This window comes from Balaenoptera physalus (genome assembly GCF_965194825.1).
Source record: "Balaenoptera physalus genome assembly, chromosome: Y".
Lineage (NCBI taxonomy): Eukaryota > Metazoa > Chordata > Mammalia > Artiodactyla > Balaenopteridae > Balaenoptera > Balaenoptera physalus.
This window is the reverse complement of record NC_138904.1, coordinates 4,916,025-4,937,679: the sequence shown is the minus strand read 5'-3', so window position 1 is coordinate 4,937,679 and position 21,655 is coordinate 4,916,025. Positions and strand designations below refer to the sequence as shown.

The 21,655-nt window shown below is 44.4% G+C and overlaps 1 protein-coding gene across 5 annotated transcripts in view; it reads right to left on the bottom strand.

Moving 5' to 3' along the window:
• The window catches only part of LOC309653433 (steryl-sulfatase-like), a gene marked incomplete at its 3' end in the record, with an annotated part of 633,880 nt that overhangs the window by 466,315 nt on the left and 145,910 nt on the right, over positions 1-21,655 (bottom strand). For all 5 annotated transcript variants that reach the window (XR_014259158.1, XM_082448100.1, XM_082448102.1 and 2 more), the window contains exons 9-10: positions 14,512-14,671; positions 6,406-6,527 (exon numbers count right to left, since the gene is read on the bottom strand). Coding sequence is in view for 4 of the 5 variants with exons in the window: in XM_082448100.1 (XP_082304226.1) it covers positions 6,406-6,527; positions 14,512-14,671 (282 nt within the window). The remainder of the gene's footprint in view (positions 1-6,405; positions 6,528-14,511; positions 14,672-21,655) is intronic.

Below are 21,655 nucleotides of genomic sequence, written 5' to 3'. Positions count from 1 at the left end.
CACACAGGCATGTGCAGGGTGGACGTGGTGGCAGTGGGAGGGTGTAGATCAGGGTCAGAGTTCGTCCAGGGGAGACCAGAGCTGAGGTCCCCAAGGATGGGTGGACTTAGGGAATGAGAGGACACAAATGAATTCCAGAAACAGTCCATGGGCCTGTGGAGATGGCCAGAGAGACAACAGGGAGGAATAAGAATCATCTTTGTGAGTGTGAATAGAAGAACTTACTGTCTTGGGGGAAGAAGTTCCGATTCACCACAGGGCAGACTCTCAAAGTAGCCAGTGTTGGTTTAGCATCCAACTTTGACGTCAACTCTTGTTACTGCACGCCTGTTCTGTGACCTCTGACACCTCTTCGTCCTCATATCTGTAAATAACTTTGGTAGAGACTGACAACTATCCTCAGGCTCCCACAGTTGTGGGGTGTTACCAGGGCACACAGATACCCATAATGAAGGCTGCACTGCCCAGCCTCCCCTGATACCAGGTGTGCACAGGTGACCAACTTCTCGCCTGGGGAACATCTTCCTTCGGAGATATCGGACATGCACCCTTTTCCTCTCATCCTTTCCATCCATTGCTCCCTCCTGCTGCCCGTAGGTGGACACTGTCACCCGTCTCCACGCAGAAGAAGCTGCTGCATCCTCCAGGTGGTGGGACGGAGCTTGGAGTCTGTATCCCTGAAACTCTGTGGACCACCTACCGCTAGACGTCACTCACGAGATGAAGACAGAAACCTCCCTCTGATATAAGCTACTGTGACTTTTTGTTTCTGTTACAGCCAAATCTAATACGAATATAATCAAAATCACTTTTAATCAGGAGGATTAAAAGAGACATCATATGCAAAGAGCGTAGCAGAGCGTCTGCTAGACAGGAGATATAGAATAAACGTAAAGGTGCAGTGTATTGTTATCAAGTGTGTCTTCAAAAGACATGCAGTGGTCACATAAAAAAGATGATGTGTTTCAAGAAAAAGAGATTAACAGAAGGAAAAGCCTAAAACCACCTACAAAACATTTGTGGATAGAAGATCCGAAGGTGAGGAAGACACAAATATTTAATATAAATATGAATACCTAATATAAATACTTAATACAAATATTCACTACAACATGCCTTGGTTAGAACTAAAATGTACCCATAGAAAACGCCCAGGTCTGCTAGCAGATGGAAGCAAATCAGGACAGAGTTAGAAACAAACAGGAATACTGTGAGAACTGACAGATGCCCCACGCTGACATCGAAGAAGAGAGATGTGCAAAACATTGTAGAAAATCAGTAGGAGAGAGTACGTCAGGGGGAAAAGGGCAGAAGAAGTGGCCTACGGTAGTTGCGAATAAGCTGGGTGCTAAGCTAACACTGGAGGACTCGTTCAGAAACACTGTGCTTTTGGCATTCGAGAAAGAAACTCCCATTTTGATGTATTTTGTCTCTGTAAGGAAGCAAGGTTGCATTGTGACAAATGAACAGAAGTCATGGCTGGCACGTTTTTCACCCAAGAACTAATGTAATCTTAGGTCAGACATGCGAAAACTTTAGCCGAAAAGTATTAGATGTCTGTAGAGAACAGACTTGTGGTTGCCAAGGGGGAGGGATTTGGGGGAGGGATGGATTGGGAGTTTGGGATTAGCAGATACAAACTATTATATACAGAATGGATAAACAACAAGGTCCTACTGTAGAGCACAGGGAACTATATTCAATATCCTGTGATAAACCATAATGGAAAAGAATATGAAAAAGAATGTATATATGAATAACTTAGTCACTTTGTGGTACAGCCGAAATTAACACAACATTGTAAATCAACTATACTCCAATAAAAAAAAAAGTAGATGTATGTTTCAAAAATGGTCTAATATTATTTATAAGGTAATAGGAAGTGCCACATAAAAATACATGTTTGATAGACCAAGTGGGAGAAAACAAAAAAAATCCATCTATGACGGTTTTTTTCCATGAAAGGAAATGAATGGTTGGGACGATAAGCCCGTTACTGAAGAGTCTGAGTGATAAAGAGATAAAACAAATTGAATAAACATTGAACACAATTTCCGGGAAACCTTCTCCATCCTCCTATATCACCATCACACCTTCTCTTAGGTTGTGGGCAAAGCAGATTCCATCCATCCTGGGACACATCACCCTGCGTTCCTACAATTACACGCACACACGTCCCGCGATACCGGGATGAGAAGGCAAGTGAAGGAATTAGTGGGTGAATATCGCAAACGTCAAGAGCTGTTGGGAATGCAGCCTTTGGTCGAGATTTTCAACCAAAAGGAAAAGGAAATCCTAAGACCTGAAATATATCCTTGAAGTGATTTACGTATATGCGCTTTTTCTTAATTGCAACAAAAGTTCTGGTTGGGCGAGGGCTTCTCCTTCTTAAGGTAAGCTGGAGTACAGGAAAGTTCTCTGCAGCTTTCATTTGAAAATGCCACAGCCCCCGTGAGTTCAGCTTCAGCCCTCTATTTGTTGTTTCTGACCCTTCAGGTTTAACTTCCGATAATCAGACAAAGGAGAATCAGACCACCAACACAAACTGAAGTCATTAATAAAGACAAAAACTAAGCATAGCCTTTCTTACACCAATCAACTCCTGAGACACAGGCAGCTGTAATTAGAATCTTCTCTCTTTTCTTAGGTGCATTTTAGAGGCAAAATTAATTTTTTAACTGGGTGAAAATCTTAGTGAACAAAGCAACCATTTTTCCTCAATTACTATTGTAATGCTGTTGCAATTTTAAACCTCACTTATCTCCTATTTTCAAAAAAGGCACCTTTAAAAGAGCTAGATATAAACAAATTTCTTTAGAATGAATTCTATTTTCCTACTGCTTTTTGTTGTGATTTAAGATTAAAAAAATTTTTTTTGAAGTCTTAAAAGTCAAAATTGTTTATCGTTTTTCTATAAACAATGTATGGGCTTCCCTGGTGGCGCAATGGTTGAGAATCTGCCTGCCAATGCAGGGGACACGGGTTTGAGCCCTGGTCTGGGAAGATCCCACATGCCGCGGAGCAACTAGGCCCGTGAGCCACAATTGCTGAGTCTGCACGACTGGAGCCTGTGCTCCGCAACAAGAGAGGCCACGATAGTGAGAGGCCCACGCACCGCGATGAAGAGTGGCCCCCACTTGCCGCAACGAGAGAAAGCACTCGCACAGAAACAAAGACACAACACAGCCATAAATAAATAAATAAATAAAATTTAAAAAAAAACAATGTATGTTTCAGGTGTACTATTGAGGTTTTTCAAATGATGCTTTAAGAAAAAGTCACAGGAGAGAAGTTTCCAACAAACTTGAATTGAAAAGCTAGCAGGATTTATGGGGCTCCATGGATTCCACATCAGCATAACCACATCCCACGGATTTCTGTACGACCAGCTGGTCTGGAAACTCTCACACTAATGCGAGCATTTAGTTTATAGACTTATATTCATCTGCTCAAAAATCTGCAGCAGAATCTCAGAGCCAACTATCTACCAGTCTTTTAAGATAAATTTTACCATAAAATCAAGTTGTCATTACATTGAATTTTTACTAACACTGCTTCATAGGTCAAAACTGAAAGCCAAACTTTTTGAATACACGCGGAACAGTAAATTTAAACTCACAATTCCCACTGTAATGCAAGAAAAGTTACCGGTGTTCTAATAATGCTTTCGTGAGTTCTTCTAAAATGCAATGGGCGTAAGGATATGAGATGATTAAGTTAGGCCATTCAATTTGCTGAGACAACGAAATTACAGAAACATTATCATTAGAGAATTATTCAATTATAGAGAAGACACTGAATATAAAAGCTGAAAGGGGTTCATGTTTTAAAAGGGTGGAAACAGCATTCCAGCTCTAAGTTTTTGGAAAAATGAGCAACAAGTTGGGAACTGTAATATGTAGGCGTCCAACTAATCAAGACAAACGGGAACTGGATCTTAACCACACCACCACTCAATTCTAGTTTACGGGTACCAGTGTACTTACTGCTGGCAAGCTTGTGCTTTCTGAGTGAGGAACAGGGCGTGCGTTCGCTGTGTCTGCCAGTTGCCGGGGTGTCAATGCTCGCCGCCTGGCTGACTTCCAGGTAGCAATGCTTTCCCAACAAGCTGGCAAGATTCCTGAGCCATCCGGAGGTGGCTCCAGCTCACTGCTGCCCTGACGCTACATTTCTAAACCCTGATCCTAAATGGCTCTCTTCTTTTCTAGCAAAGTATTTGGAGGTCAGGAGGCAGCCCTCTTACCACTGACAATTATGGGAAGTGTCTCCCGTGTAGTGATTACCATGAACTCCTACCAGCACAGATCCGAGATGATGTCGGTCATCTCCTCTAACTAGTACTAGTTGACTTTCTGTATTCTCTAGTTGACAGGTAACTCCACACACACGAGTGACACTTCCTTACACACCTGTGCACTCCCAGCTGTTTGCACAGCCTGCAGCCTGTCCTGAGCTAAGAGGTAAGCAACTCCCTGGCAGAGAATCTGGTCTATTTTGCTCCCTGACAGGTGTGCAGCCTAGCCTAGAAGGTGCCACATAGTAGATGCTCAATTAAATACGGGTAGAACAAATGAACAGATGAAATACTGAGCAAACAGCCATGGAGCCATGTGTGACAGCCAAGGCAGCAACCACTGTTACTGAGTTTCAGGCATAATCTGAAAAGCAGATGAGACGATTCATAAAACCCATGGTTTCCTGAGACCCTTTAGCTAGATGGATGATTCCGGTGTGGAAACACCGTCATTTTTCCTCGTTTGCTGCTGCTTCAAGACAGAAGATAGTAAGGAACTGCATAAGAGAAAATGTCACGTGTGTGTGTCTTAGAAGCAAGTTTTATCCCCAGGCCAGCTGCCCATCAGAATCTGGGTCTTGTTTTTCTCACTTACTCCTATTTTCTGCCTCTTCCTGTCCCTTTTCTGTTTACTCCTCCACATAATGCGCTTCTCCAGCCCCTGATCCAATATGTTTCTTCCGGCTCCTCTAACTCGAGGGGGTTGGCTTTATTTAAATGCAATTCTGCAAGGCTCAGGACATGATATCATCCTTCTTTAAACAGCCAAGAGTCCCCGAGACTTTGTCCTTTACGCTTCTCGCAGGCTCCGTATAAAAGGAAGTGGCGAGGACCACATCTCTCATTTACGATGAGATGGCTCAGATCTAAATGCTGCCAATAATCCTAAAAAGAGACAGCATTCCTATGGGTGTTAGGAATGATGGACACATTGATGAGATAGGTAAATAGGATCCCTCCGGGCCTAGAATCGTGCGCCCATGGTTTTGCCATATTGGTCTTCCAGAAGCTACCTCAAGGAAGCCGTCCAGATTTAAAGTATAAACGTTGAAGGGTAGACCTGGTGTGATTTCTTTGGGTAACGGAGGGTTATAATTTTCCACTCTAAGAATAATGGAGCAGCTGCTCTTTAAATGATGTCTTTGGTAAACTGACTGGGTGAGCAGGACGGGGTGCGGGGTACCTTGAAATCCAGCATCAGAGTCACCTGAGTTTTTACAAAGTCATCAGCTGCAGGGGATAAACAAGCTGCTCTGAGAATCTCACCTCTGGGAGCAGAATCCCAAAACACACTAGAGAAGTGGGGAGTTTCATTTTCCTACTGAAGAGGAACCTCAAAGTCCAATATCAGCATTTACCTCTGGGATATACAGCAGGGGTATAATAGTTGCTGGATTCCCATAGACTCCTAGGCATCTTAGCGATGTGAGCCTTACTGTAATTCTAAGTTTAAATACATGAAAACCAGATGTGAACCTGTCACTACACCGACGATTCTCACTTGGTTCCACTTGGTCCTTTATGCTTGTTAGAAATGCACCCCTGTATCCGCTGTTGGAAAACCCAAAGAAGGTCCCGTCACTGATACAGTGCACGATTTAAAACACACCTGGGTTTGGGAACCATGATAACATCAAAGCGTTTGAACTCTGTCTTAAATATCTACCTTTAGCAAATACACACGATCCGTGACCAAACACAGATCGATGAGTCACGACCCCTACCTTCGAGGCTCAGGAGAGAAGGTCGGGTAAACATCTCAAAGGCACTCGGTGCCAGTGCAAAAGCTACAGGACAGCAAGCAGAAAAGACGGCTTTCAGGGGGGCTGGGGCGGATGGATAAGCATTAGCCAGGAAGGGAAAAGAAAGGAAGTCCTCCCAGGTTGAGGGAGCCGCAAGCACATGTCACGGCAATGCGTGACGCCCTACCTGGACAACCACGGGACCGGGAGGCGTAAGAGAAGAAGGGACGAGGAGGAGGCCGGAGAAAGCAAAACTAAGCATCTTTCAGGCATCTGATGAGAGCAACGCCCTCTTGCAATTTCTTCTATTCCCATGGCCGTGACTGCATGTAGCCGTACAAGCATGGAAAGAAAGATGCGTCTACTCACTGTTCTGTGGGTGCCAGCGCACGGCGTTCAGGTAGAAGTTGCAGTAGTGGAAGAGAAACTCGTGATCCGAACGATGGCTTCTCCCTTGAAGCAGGGGCATCAGGTCACGTCCATCGATGATCCTGGGGGATAAAGCAGGTGGGCATTAGGGGGCCAAATCAGCCTTGGGCTAAAACATCCCGACGTCTGCACTGTCCTTCCAGCAAATGGCGGCATGATAGAGCTACAACATGGTAATGAAGTAACGAACCCAGGACACTAACTGACCCACGTTGGGCGCCATATGCAATGTAGGGAGGCCAGCTCTGCTCGTGCATGAACTCATTTCATCCTCCAAGCAGTGCCGTGAGTTGTGACCAGTATCATTCCAGGATGATGGGATGAAGAAATGGAGTGATTCACCCAACGCCACGTGTGTCGTAAGAGCCAATGGGATTGAAACCCAGCTGACTGGGCGTCCGTGCTTTCCACTGCTTTCCCCTGCTACTGCTCCTATACCGAGTTTTCTGCCTATTGCCTTGGCAAACAGTGTATTCATAAACTACGGATCTACTGAAAATAAGAATTTCTGACAATCTGAGTCTTAAAAAAAGCTAATATACAGCACAGGGAAACTTAGATTGGAGGGACTTCAATGTAAATGAAGTTCTAAGTCCCAGTGACATGATTTGTAAATAATAATGATGATGATATTAAATACCCCGAAGATATAAATGTACTCACATGTATTTACATATCACATATACACATTACATATATGTTTACATTCTCAAAGGTAAATATATCTCTTCTATAACTATGCCGAGAAGGGGAACTTTCCAGATGGTAGGCAATAACTGTATACGACTGCTGATGAGCAAAATTAAGACTATTTGGATGTTACATAAAGGAAAAAAGCCTATAATTTTGTGTTGAGTGAAACATACATTAACAGCCACTAGAGAAATTGAAGTCGTCGATTACCATTAGGCCACTGCCACCTAAACCTGGGGCAGAAAACTACTTGGAAAGAGGTAGATTGTTGAACTTGAGGGTTTTCTTTCTCTGATTAAAAACATTCCAAGACAAATATATGATATCGCTTATATGTGGAATCTAAAAAAAGGGTACAAATGAACTTATCTACAAAATAGAAATAGAGTCACAGATGTAGAAAACAAACTTATGGTTACCAGGGGTAAAGGCGTGGGCAGAGGGATAAATTGGGAGATCGGGACTGATATAAACACACTACTATATATATAATAGATAACTAATAAGGACCTACTGTAGAGCACAGGAAACTCTACTGAATACTCTGTAATGGCCTAGGTGGGGAAAGCATCTTAAAAAGAGTGGATATGTGTATATGTATAACTGAATCACTTTGCTGTACACCTGGAACTAACACAACATTGTAAATCAACTATACTCCAACAAAAAATTTTTAAAAAAACAACAAAACACCCCATCCCTGGCACTTCCTACTATGAGGAATTGAGAAACCGGAACTTTAACTTGGTTATGTAACGTGGGTATAAGCACTCTTGAGAGGTCCTACATTCCCTTGAGTTTTTGGGTTTTTTTTCTTTTTTCTTTGTGGTTTATTTTGGTGTCGCTAAAAACCCCATCATGTAATTATTGCTGACTGCTTCTCTGGTCCCCACCTTAGTTATTAATCACGCGCTCCACACAATTCCACGGAACTGAAAATATTCTATTATTGTAAGTTAAAAATAAGAACAAAAGACAGAATTGGCTCACTTTCCAAGCCTGATTCTCATTTGCCACGAGAGGAACAAGGTAGACAGATGATTCTATCCAGAAGCAGTGTGTTCTCTGAATACCAGTTCTATCCTGAAATGGCCGATATTGTGAATTTCAAGAAAAACTCAGTCCTTAAGATTAGGAGAGCCTAGGTAGGTGGAAAGGAAGCAAGGGATGAGGGGAGAGGAGCAGAGAGGAGGACCTGAGCATAAAAAGCCCCCAGTGGTGAAAATCCTGAAGGTGAGAGATGGGACAGACGGGCCCAACCCCTCTCCATCGCCTTTAGCTCCACGTGGAGAGAAGGCCTTTCCATGATGGCTCAAGGGTGAGAATGAATCTCCGTTTCTCTGACTCAATGTCTAGCTCATTTCTCGAAGCTGTTTTTCATCATAAACCCACAAAACTCAGCACTTAAGAATCCAGGAGACAGAACTGTTTTCTTAAGATTGGTATTTCATAACTGAACTGGGCCTGATCCTACAAAGGGGGATTTAATGACAAAAAGAAGACTGCAAGTCTCATAGACTTTTTTTCTGACTTCCAAGCAAAAGATTTGTCTCTTTTTTTAAGGAGGGAAGCAAAGCCTGTTCTGCAAACTTCTTTTTTCTTGCAATGCAGAGGCAGATCTCATTTATTTTTTACATCCTATACCTGACGCACTCTTTCCTGGAAGCCGGCAATAAATCACGCTGCGATGGAAACCACTGTTGAACAGTGCTGGAGAAATATGGCTTGTCAAAAAGAGACTCATTTCTGCCATGAAAAATGGAAAGTGACTCCATTGAGCTCAACTTTTAAACGGTGTCTGAGCTATCAAAATACTTGGGATGGCTGGGATGGAAATGTCTGCACAACATCACGATTCGTGGCAGAAGGGCCCATACACTTTCAAAGTGATGCGAAGCACCGCCGCTTCCCTATGGGAATTGTCTGATTGGCCTTTTCTGTAAACAAATTCAACTTTTCATAGCAAGTTTGCAGGACAGCCACGGCTACAAAATTGGATGCTTTTTTTCCCCTGGTGTCTGCGTGATTCTGTGAAAAATGTGCTCATTTGAGATTGTCTTTAACTTGGAAAGTGAGATGATTCTCTTTGGGTTCCTGACTCATGACAACCATGGGGATAGTAACAATTCAGTGTCAAGGAGAGGCATGTCTGAATTTCAGGTCAAATTCAATAGCATGGGGATGACTTTCACGTAACTGAAAAGAACATGTTTGGGGAACTTCTGGGGGGGACAGTGACCTCATCCCCCCACGAATGTGCTGTCTCTCTCTCAGCTGAGTCAGTGACCCATGTACTTGGGGACGTCCCTCCGACCCACCTGTGCCTGGTCCACTCTGGGGAGGATTTGGGGACCAGAGCAGAAGGGAAAGGCTTGGGGGACTGAAAAAGAGGTTAACTTGGGGCACAAGGTGAGTTACCTGTTGCCATATTCAAAATAAGGTGGATTCATGGAAGCAACCTAAGTGTCCATCGACAGAAGAATGGATAAAGAAGATGTGGCACATATATACAATGGAGTATTACTCAGCCATAAAAAGAAACGAAATTGAGTTATTTGCAGTGAGGTGGATGGACCTAGAGTCTGTCGTGCAGAGTGAACTGGGTCAGAAAGAGAAAAACAAATACCGTATGCTAGCACATATATATGGAATCTAAAAAAAAATGTTTCTGATGAACCTAGGGACAGGACAGGAGTAAAGATGCAGACGTAGAGAATGGACTTGAGGACACGGGGTCAGGGTGAAGGGTAAGCTGGGACGAAGTGAGAGAGTGGCACTGACATATATACACTACCAAATGTAAAACAGATAGCTAGTGGGAAGCAGCCACATAGCACAGGGAGATCAGCTCGGTGTTTTGTGACCACCTAGAGGGGTGGGATAGGGAGGGTGGGAGGGAGACGCAAGAGGGAGGGGATATGGGAATATATGTATATGTATAGCTGATTCACTTTGTTATACAGCAGAAACTAACACAACATTGTAAAGCAATTATACTCCAAAAAAGATGTAAAACAAACAAACAAAAAAATGTGATTTTTTTCACTGTAGAGTAGGAAAGGAAACATTTTTAGAAGAAAGCACATAGATCTTTGATAAACTAAAGGGAATCCCAAGTACCTAGAAAGTCTCTTCCATAATTAAAAGTGTTTCCACCCGTAAACATCAAACATTCTGCCATATGTGAATAGAAAGCAAAATCAATTATACATAGTGACATGTACATGAAGAGTTTCGACTTTTATTCTGCAAAGTGGAGCTGAACTGGGTACAGCTTGCTGTTTTATCTGTAGGGCTCTATGGAAGAAGTCTTTTGTGGTCACCCAGCTAGATGTCAGCAAAATTTAGTGGGAGAACCAAGTCACTCCCCTTGCCTTCATCAGACATAACTGATACCAAGCATTTGGATTTCTTTTCCAAACTTGGAAAAAAAAAATGAAATCGAATTTTCATTATGGAATAGGAGAATTGGGCATGCCAATCTTTATTAAGAGGGAGCATGGTCATAGACTCACTATGGTAATACTCTATCTGCTTGCAAAGATGAGGCTGACAGGTTTTCACTTTAATGAATTAATGTATTTAGGTATTATACTTTTGTTGCCTATGTTTTATATCACAGAGAAAGACTGCCCTCCATTTATGTCCAGAATCAGCTTATTTGGAGACGCAGGGGGAATGATTTTTCCGCATATCCTGGGGTGATGGCCACGGTAGGTATGAAGGAAAGATTCACTGCCAAGAGGAATCTCATATAGGCACACCACGGGGTTGAATTAGAGAATTCTCATGGCAGCACTGAGACTCTGCAAAGTGAAAATCTCTACGTGTAACCCTGGGACTGCTGCTCTTTTCACCTAAGCAGAAACCCTGCATCGAAGGGCTTTTCATTTCTCACCAAGCTAGGATTGATCAGGAACGGCGCTTGCTTCTTGAGAATTACAAGGCTGTACTTGAAGGAGAGGGGTCTTCTGAACAAAACTCCTCTCATTCAATGAAAAATGTGGAAAAATGTGAGGGAACCTCATTAAGTGACTGTCATATAGCCTGGGTCCAACTCTCTGAATGTGTTTATTCACCTGAGAAACGTAAATTTAATATTGCTCAAGCAAGAAATCAGGGAAGCTGATTTCCACCAATCTTAGTGGGAGAGAGTTAGGCTGTTTTCTAAAGAGTAGATACCTAACGTATCAGATTTATAGATGGATACGGATAAATATGAGGATATTACCCAGATGCTCTTATTGAAAAGTTTTGATGAGGTTTTCATTATGTAGGTAACGGCATTTTCCGTAAAAGAGCAATAATAAGCTTTTGAGCAGAATTCTCACCCTCAGCACTTCCAACATACTGGGCTGCATCACTCCTTGCTGGAGGGTGGCATCCTGTGCATTGTAGGATGTTTAGCAGCAGCCCTGGCCTCTATCCACTAGATGCCAGCAACATCCCGAGTCAAAACAATCAAAAATGTCTCTAGACATTGATAAACGGCCCCTGGGAGGGACAGTCACCCCAGCTGAGAACCATCCCTTTAGATGGTCAACGTCTCCAGGGCAGACACACAAGGATGTCTTCTAGACCTGGCTGGTAACATGATCTAAATAGTATATTGTGAGATCATTTTATTCCCATGAGCAACCTGGAAGCAGACTGCTGTTTTCTTATCTGTGCTGTCTCTTGGAGGACAATGACATCTTATAGAGCCTTGGACCAAAACCCAGACATAATATCATTGGGTTGAGCTGGACCATCAACAGGTGAGATCCATTGAAAGAACCTTCAGTACTCAGAATGGGTTCCACTGATGACACTGGCTCATGCACAAAATGTTTGGGTCAGCTTAGGAGGGAGGCTGCTTCCTTCCTCAATGGGCACGTGTGAGAAAAACAGGATGACCGCCATTAGCCTCAGATTGGGGTGGGTACGAGGTGCCGGCAGCAAGATCTCCCTTTAGGGATCTTCCTCTTTGCCTCTGAACTTTTCCCTTCCCTTGGCTCTTCCCAGTGAGGTGGAAAACCAGTTAAAGATAGTGTGAAAGCAGGGACTTCCCTGGTGGTCCAGTGGTTAACGCTCTGCGCTCCCAATGCAGGGGTCCCGGGTGCAATCCCTGGTCAGGGAACTAGATCCCACATGCATGCCGCAACTAAGAGTTCGCGTGTCGCAACTAAGAAGTCTGCATACCGTGACTAAAGACCTGGCACAGCCAAATAAATAAATATTTTAAAAATAAAAAGATACTGTGACAGCAGAGAGTACCGACGAATTTAATATCATGAACCATGAGAGAAAAATGTACTTAATGAAACTATCTGAACACTCAGTGTGCACTGGTCATGGAACTATTCAGATTTATTCCAAGGGAAAGAACCAGGGCCAAAGAGTAAATAACATAAGGGGTGAGAGTTTTAGTTTTCTGTAAGAAAAGACTTTTGATGAGTTACTCCTGCCAAGTTTTCTGTCATTAGAGGGGAAGAAGAATATTTTGACTGGAACAGAAGCTCTTAGAAGCCCCTTCAGCCCTCATCGTGATGATTCTCTGAGCCCAGATGGACATGAAACGTGTAAGTGGAAACAACTCTACTTCCCTACCTGTTACCTCTCAATATGGTGGGTGAAACAAAAATGGCAAGTATTCATGCATCTCTACTCTGCACTTGACATGCTCTAGTGCTTTCCATCCTGTGCAAGTGTGAACCCATTTGCAGGAGAAGAAATCAAGGCCCAGGAAGTTCAATGCTTCGGCAGCAGTGAAGCCGCAGCAGTATAGCTCCGGCAATCTCTGCTCTTCTCTGGAGCGCCAGCTACCCTGACGGTGTGGTCCAGAGACCCACGGGGATGCCTGAGACCCATCAGGAGGTCTGTGAGCTCAAACTGTCTTTGCAGTAATTCAAAATGTTATTTGCCTTTTGTACCACCACTCTTTCATGAGCTTACGGTGGGTTTCCCCAGTGGCTCCATTATCACTCTGTCAGCCAATGCAATGTGTGCTTGGGCCCTCTTGCGTTTAAAAACTTTTATTTCCAGGTTTAATTGCTCATATGACAAACACTGATAGATACTGCCCACGGAAACACAACATCTTTGGGCTCCTGGATCTGGGAAGAGTGTACATGGATCTCGAGACCACAAAGTTTGAGAAGGGCTGAACTCTACAATTCTGCCTTTCCCATGTGTGTGTGTGTGTGTGTGTGTGTGTGTGTGTGTGTGTGTGTGTGTGTGTGTGTGTGTGTGTGTGTGTGTGTGTGTGTGTGTGTGTGCACTTTGAGAGGAAGGTATACCTAATGCAGAAATTTGAAAAAAAAAAAAATATGAAGAGTGAACCAAGGTTGCACACAATGGGAGGTGAGCAAACCTCTCCACGGACTCAGCTCTGGCTGAGCTGTAGTTTTCGTCTCTGGTTTCCAGTTTCCTCTTGGTTCTGTCGGCAGCTGAATTTGAACAAGATTTGCAGCCCGTGTGCCTGCCGTCACCCTGGATTGCCACCCAACTAATGAAAACAATGAATCAGTGTGCCTCACTTAGAACTCTTCAGATTGGTAATAACACTTAAGGAGAAACCACTGGCGATGCCATCGGAAGTTGTATTTAAGAGAAAGACATTTCATTTAGAACTCGCTAAATGAAGACGTGCTGGGAAAAAAGGGGCCTGACTAGGGACCCAACTGCCTTTCTCGCTGCTGCAGCAAAGAGCCGGTGAGCAGGGCCAGGAGGAGAGGTGTGGGACGAAACAAGGGAGGTTAGAGGGCATCTGTCCAGCTGCCCTTCTGCAAGACGACGATGGGCACAGACGAGAGAGAGAGAGAGAGAGAGAGAGGAGAGAGAGGGAGGGGGAGAGGTTCCACGGAATGCCAAAAGAGGGAGGCTCAGTTAAAGACCGTCCACCCCATAGGATTTCCCTAGTGGCACAGTGGATAAGACTCCACGCTCTCAATGCAGGGGGCCCGGGTTCAATCCCTGGTCAGGGAACTAGATCCCACGTGCATGCTGCAACTAAGAGTTCACATGCCACAACTAAGGAGCCCGCCTGCCACAACTAAGGAGCCCGCCTGCCACAACTAAGGAGCCCGCCTGCCGCAACTAAGACCTGGTGCAACCAAATAAATGAATAAATAAACAAATATTAAAAAAAAAAAAGACTGTCCACCTCCTTCAGGCTTTGGACTTTATTTCCCACTGGGCTAACAGGATGGACAGAGCTGTGTTTACATTGCTGGACCCACCAGTAAGTCCCATAACTGGGCGTGGATAACGGGTCCAGCCGGAAGTAGCACATGCCACCGTGCAGGTGAATCGGAACACCCTTGCCCACAAAATCTGAAGGAGACTGTCCCGAGCACCTGGGAGTCACAGTACCTGTCTTCCGGCAGAGGGGACCCCGCAAGTTTGGCCACCGTGGGGAAGATGTCCATGTTGCTTGTTGGCTCATCGATCTCCAGCCCAGCCTGGATCACTCCCGGCCATCGGAGGATGCCTGGAACCCGGATGCCTCCTTCCCAGTTGTTGGCTTTTCCCCCTAAAATGCCGAAGGAGAGGCATCAAGGAGATTTATACGTCTTTCCAACACGTACCTCAATGCACTCTTCAACGCTCAACGTGGGGTGGCCGATTTGGAAGAACCTAGTGATTTAATGACATGGATTCAATGAGAATTTCACAAGCAATACAGTATCTCTTGTGGTGAAAAAAATATATTGGGTTGGCCAAGAAGTTCGTTTGGGTTTTTCCATAAAATGTTATGGAAAAACCCAAACGAACTTCTTGGCGAACCCAATATATATATATGTCATGGTCACTACATGCATGACACACGGCCAGCATTGTCTGGTGGACACAAGTGCTGACTCTGTAATCAGGGAGACTCAAATCTCGCAGCAACAAAGACTTATAACAATGTTTCTGGAGTCATGGGGTTCAAATTCCATTTCTACTTTTTACCACTGGTAGGAGGCAAAATAATGGCACCCCCAAATGTCCACTTGCAACCCCTGGAATCTGGGGATATGGTACCTTATCCGACAAAAGGAGAGATTATTCTGGATTATGTGAGTAGGTCGAATAGAATCATGAGCGTCTTTATAAGGGAAAGAGGGAAGCAGGAAAATTGGCATCAGAGCAGCTGAGGCTGTAGTCAGAGAGATTGGAAGGTGCTACGTCACTGGCTTTGAACAGAGAGAAAGGTGCCCCAAGCCAACGGACGCAGGCGGCCTCTCGCCACTGGTAAAGGCAAGGAAACAGGTGTTCCCCGAGAGCCTTCATAAAGAAACACGGTTCTGCCGACACCTTGATTTTAGCCCACGTGGACCCATTTTGGACATCGGACCTGCAGAACTGTAAGATCATCCATTTGTGTTGCGTTGAGCCACCCAATCGGTGGTGATTTCTTGCAGCAGCCCTAGGCAATGAAAACACCAGTTCTGTGCCCTTGGGGCCATGGATCAACCGGCTGTGCCACACGTTCCAGACTCGTAAGATGTGAGTATTCCACGGGATTATGATCCCCAGCCTGAAAGACAGGGGGCCACTGACCATAGCCATTTTCATCATTGCTATTATTTTATCACTGGCATAGCTCTTACTGTTTAGTTGGGAAAACGAGCTTTGCACGTATGAGGCAATTCGAAAATAACTAAATAGAGCATGAAAGGGGTATCAGGAGGGGCTGGAGGGGTGAGCTGGGAGTGGGTCACAATGTCAACAGAAGATGCTCCCCAAGGTCTCTCACTAATGGTCCTCAGGGAAGGGAGACAGCAGCACGGTGGCCTTGGGCTCAAAGAGGCCAGAGATGCTGGATCCCTCCAGCAGGGAACACGCAGATGGATGGGAAAACAGACACGCTGCTTCCCCAGGAGTAGTTCCCCATGACTTTATAACAAGCTGTGCATAACTCTGATTGCAGCCCAACAAAAAGCACAGAGGATGCCTCTTCCCTGGGAACACGGGCCCTGAAGCAACAGACTTTGAGTTGCTTTGCGAAGGAGAAATAGGGTTAGCAGAGAAGGACAGGGGATTGCAAGGGAGATACAAGAAAAACAGGTGAAGCAGTGTGGATTCTTTCTGAAAATGTCTGAACAGAGAAAAGAGCATGGTCTAAATTTAAAATTTGGTCGAGTAATTGTCAAATTCACGCATTTAACGTCCCGGTGGCACTTGGCCGTGACAGGAAGTCACAGACAGATGATGGCTGAGTTAATCTCTCCAGGAAGGTGCAGAGAAAATTCTTCTACCATTCACTCTGAGACTCTTGTCAGGAACAGCTGTCTCTAAACCACGCTTCTATTTTTGTCTTTACGCATGCTGCCACCCGGCAGGTCAAATGCCTTTGAATGGCAAGAGCATATGCTTGTCATTCTTTTGCTTGATGTGGGCACAGAGTTTTATGAAATACTCTATTTGTCACGTTTTGTCCTCTTGGGCATCTCCTCGCCCGATAACACTGGTTCCCTGGATTAATGGGAACCACAAGGAAGCACGTGATGAATCTCATTCACCCTAAAGTCTTTCTCACCCAAGATGCCATAGTTTACACTCTCCTCGATGTATTCAGTCCAGGGACTAAATCCCCACCAATTATAGATGGGAGATGTGACAAAACTGCCCAGGTTCTATCAAACTATCATCCACCTGTTATCAGGGCAAAAATAAACAGCAGCTATCTGCTCATGTCACTGCTTGAAGGAGAGGTAAAGAACTGAAGAACACCCTTAAAATAACTGACCCGGTTTCAAAAGCTAAAGGTGACTATTTAAGCAAGACATCAAACGGCTAAATCATCTGAGCCAGGGGGTGGCACGTGTTTTCTTTGAAAAGCCAGGGAATAACTATTTTAGGTGGTTTGGGTGGCTTGCCCAACCCCTCAGAAGCTCAGAAGCAGGAGGGCCAGACACCAACAAATCAACATGGCTGTGTTTCAGGAAAACTTGATGTACAAAATCAGGCATCAGGCTGGATCTGGCCCAAATGCCATAGTTTATTGAGCCCTGCTCTTTTTCTTTTTTTTTTTTTTATTGGAGTATAGTTGATTTACAATGTTGTGTTAGTTTCTGCTGTACAGCAAAGTGAATCTGTTATACATATACATATATCCACTCTTTTTTTAGATTCTTTTCCCCCATAGGTCATTACAGAGTATTGAGTAGAGTTCCCTGTGCTCTACAGTAGGCCCTTATTAGTTATCTATTTTATGTATAGTAGTGTGTATGTGTCAATCCCAATCTCCCAATTTATCCCCTGCCCTTACCCCCTGGTAACCATAAGCTTCTTTCCTACATCTGTGACTCTATTTCTGTTATGTAGATAAGTTCATTTGTAGCCCTTTTTTTTTTTTTTTTTTTGATTGATAGATTCCACATATAGAGCCCTGCTCTTAAAGTTATTGAATTCAGATTTGGGGAGAAGGGTGAGTGCATCAGCCCTGACCATACTCCGTAATATTAACTCCTTCAGTGTTAGGGGGGAAATGTCACCGCAACTTCCACTGATGATTTATTTTTTCACTTAATTGGACTCCATATCTTCTGCAAGAATGAAAAACTAAAGAATCTCTCCTTCAGCCTGAAATGTAAAGTAATCACATCCTGGCTCTGGGCCAGCCTTCCAATACCATTCCTTAGTTGAGCGGAGTCTCACCTAAGTGCCCCAGCAATCAACTCACCCCATCGCGCCTTCTGCAAAGTTCTGCTGCTGTTTTCTCTGCCAGGATTTTCCTCCAACCCCCAGTCATTTCTACAAACCCTCGAAAGCCTGCACAACACGCCCTTCCTATCTAATCAAGGCTTCTACAACCACTACCACACGTAATGTCTTCCTACTCTCCATTTCCTGGGCACTTTTCAAGGTTCTCGTTTATGGGAGGTGTGACAATCAATGCGATCCCATCTCATCATCCCAGCGGGACCAAGAGTACTTGAGAAGAAACTCTAATCTACTGTTGAATCAACTGCGGTCCACAGCGTAATACCTTCCAAATAGAGAAGGTCCAATATATGCAGTGAATGAACGAAATAATGGATGAACTGATGCAGAGTATTCCTGGTGGGGTGGGGGGGAAGAGAACCTTACAGATGGGAGTGGTTATAAACTCCTGTTTCCAACCTCTTTTGGTCCCTTAACTTTGCTAGGCTTTTTCATTCCCCTAACCTGCTGCATTCCACAGTTCTCTCCTGCAGAGTCTTATCCAACAAGCTTACCTTCTTAGTCTCACTGTGCATTCCATCCAGGAAAATGAGCTCTATTAGCACGAAATACATCAACTCCCTGCCCTCCCAGACCTCAGTTTATCCACCGATGTCACATCCCCAACCATGTCCCCCTCCAGGCAACCTTGGCCTCCGTCACCCACAGACCACATCACTCCCACCTGCTCCGTCTCAAAAGTGAGTGATCCCAACACTCTATTATCTAACCACAAACCTCTGCCTTCCAACACAGCTTTCTCAACCTTGGGCCCAAACTCTGCAATATTGAACCCTGTCGTACCACGGTCACACGTTTTGTCAAATAAAACCCAATGCAGTCAACTCGTCGAAGACTGTGATCATTCAGTAGTTCAGTTTTCTACTTAAGTGGACAGTCCCAATTGTTCCAAATGACACTTCAATTTTTGGGATGTTTGCTAACTTTATCCTATGTGGTCCCGATGACCAGCTCAGATCATGCCATATACCATTTCCATCACATTCTTGCTAAAAGACTGGATCCCAGAGAACCTCTGACACATATTCATGCCTTCCCAGTACGATACCAGCCCTCAAGGAAAATATCTATCTGTTCTCTGTAAATCGAGATCTTCTCAACTTTGTGCATCTGGTTAAAGTGACCAAATGGGGTCCCTTCCTGTTCCTGGAATCCAGTGTTCCCCACGTGCGGCTGGCATGTCATCCCTCCCCCAGAACACTACTTGTCACCCCCATGCCCCGCCCTACCCCACCTTCAGTAGGTAACTGTTTCCTTCTGCAGAGAGGAAACAGAGGGCTTCATTTGGGAACACCTTCAAATTCCAGCCACTATCCCTTCTCAATGCACCAGCACCTGCTCTCCGCATTCCCTCCCAGACTAGACAAGGTCCCTCCTCCTTGCAAAGATCAATCCTCCTACATGTTGGGTCTCATTTCCCACAGTCTTCTCAGAAATCTGACATTCTCAGCTGTCCCCTGTACCTTCACGATCCGTCTACTGAAGCTGACTTGAGAGAATGAAATACACTCCAACCTTCCCCATGACAAAGCCCCCCTTTCACAGCCCGTCTCCCTGCACAGACACGTTTCTGAAAAGAATGTGAGACACTGCTCACCTTCCGCCCCGCTTCTCTCCAGCCAGCCTCTGCCCCTCAGTCTCCACTGAAAATACTCTTAGGAGCGTCACATGTATAATATACACAATGGACCCTTGGGGTCTACATCCTACTTGACTGTTTATCAGCATCCATTTCTACGAACCACGTTCTTCCCTGGATCTTCCCTTCCCTCCCAGTTTTCTTCTTATTTCCCTGTCACTCTCTCCGTATTTCCTTTGTTGGATCATCTCCCATATCACCTTTTATGTTCGGCTTGGTCCCTGACCCTCTTCTCTTCTTACGCTAAATGATCCCATACACCAACCCCATATAGGTCTCTGCCCAGGAGTCCTAATTCCTAAAGGGAACCTCTGTCTAGCGAATCACACCAGCCAAACACGTAACAGACAGCTTTGACGTCTTCCTTTCCCTCAAACCCAGTATCTAATCAATCACCAATACCAATGGGTTTACCAATACAACCACGTTGATTCATTGCCCTCTTCATTGAGTTAAACCACTGATCCTTCAAACCTAAGCTCAAGTGGTTTTTCATTTACATATTCACTCAAAAATAATTTCTTACAATATGTCAGGCACTATTCTAGGTTCTGAGGATACAGATGTGAGTAGAATACATCTGGATCGTAGTTCTTGCACTCTGGCAGATATCAGTATTCCTTGCCCTCACTAAGGGCACTTAGGACACACCGTGCATGTACTGACTTCTTAATCATCTCGACGGTCTTCTACAATCCTATTATTCAAATTCTAAAGACAAGGGAACCAAGTCTCTGCCTGGGAGTCCTAATTCCTCAAAGAACTTCTATCTACCCAATCACACCAGCCAAAAACATGAGACATCTTATGTTACCCCTCAATTCATCCCTATGTTCACTCCTTTACCCTCTCCTTATAGTGGATTTGGGTGATATTCTTGACCTCCAATTTTAACTACTACCCAAATGGCAATAACTATATATATATACACACACACACACATACATATATATATACACACAATATATATACACACATTTCTTTCTATGTATCTATCTATCTACCTATGTCTGTTCATCTATCTCTATCTATCTACCTACCTACCTATGTCTGTCTATCTATCCATCCATCCATCCCTATCTATCTGTCTATCTATCCATCATATCTATCTATCTATCTATCTATCTATCTATCTATCTATCTATCCATCCATCATATCTATCTATCCCTATCTATCTATCTATCTATCCCTATCTGTCTGTCTATCTATCTGCTTCATTCTATCGGACATACTAACGTGGACGTAGGGTCCCTTTCATCGGCTACATCACCCAGTATCCCTTGTTTACACCTTCATCTCTAGCAACCTTGAGCTGCTGTTTTGCTCCCTGTAAGCATCTCACTCCTGCCTGGAATGAACTCTCCACCTCTCCTCTCCCAGCCGACACTTCCAAACATCAGCCTGCAAAAGGTCCGTGTCTCCTGGGAAGTTCTCTGAATTCCCAGGTTGGGGGAACAATGTCTAATCGTCCCTTCTCAGAGCTGCCTTTCTAGTTTGTTATTCCGAGACCATCTCCTTAGATGTCCATCTCAACCAAAGAATATGAGCTACTAGAGGCTGGGGACCCTGTATTCGCTGTCATTATGTCCTAGAAGCTAGCCCCGAGCCTGGCATACTATGAAGGCTCAATATATGCGTGCTTGTCAGTGGAATTTAACTGAAGGAATGCACTGCTAGGTGAGGATAACATGTGAGCTTCTTTCAAAGAGGAAAAGCCTGGGGGATGCCTCCTGGCACGCAAGTCCTGATACTAGCAAGACCAGCCAGCTTTGCTCTCTCTTGGGGAGCTGATGAAAATGTTTGCTAAAATCTGAGGAATGAACCTGAATGTAACCACCTCCTAATAAACTACCAGAGCCTCTTGCTGGGTTTTTTTTTTTTCCAACGAAAGCATCCGTTGCTCTGAAAGCTGTGTGACTGCATGAGGCAAAGAGCCACCAAACTCAGTGACTGTAAGAAGCAACTCCTAAGCCATATGGGCTCCAGCCAATCAGTGGCTTTTGGAATTTGCACTTCAAGGAGAACTGCCAGAAGCTGCAGTGCCTTTCTTGCAGGCATCAGGGAATTCGGAAAGCATTTCTCTGCACGTGGAGAAAGTCTACTTTCATGAACACTCAGGAAGATACGATTTTCAGCCCTCACACCCACCAACCAATGCTTCTGCA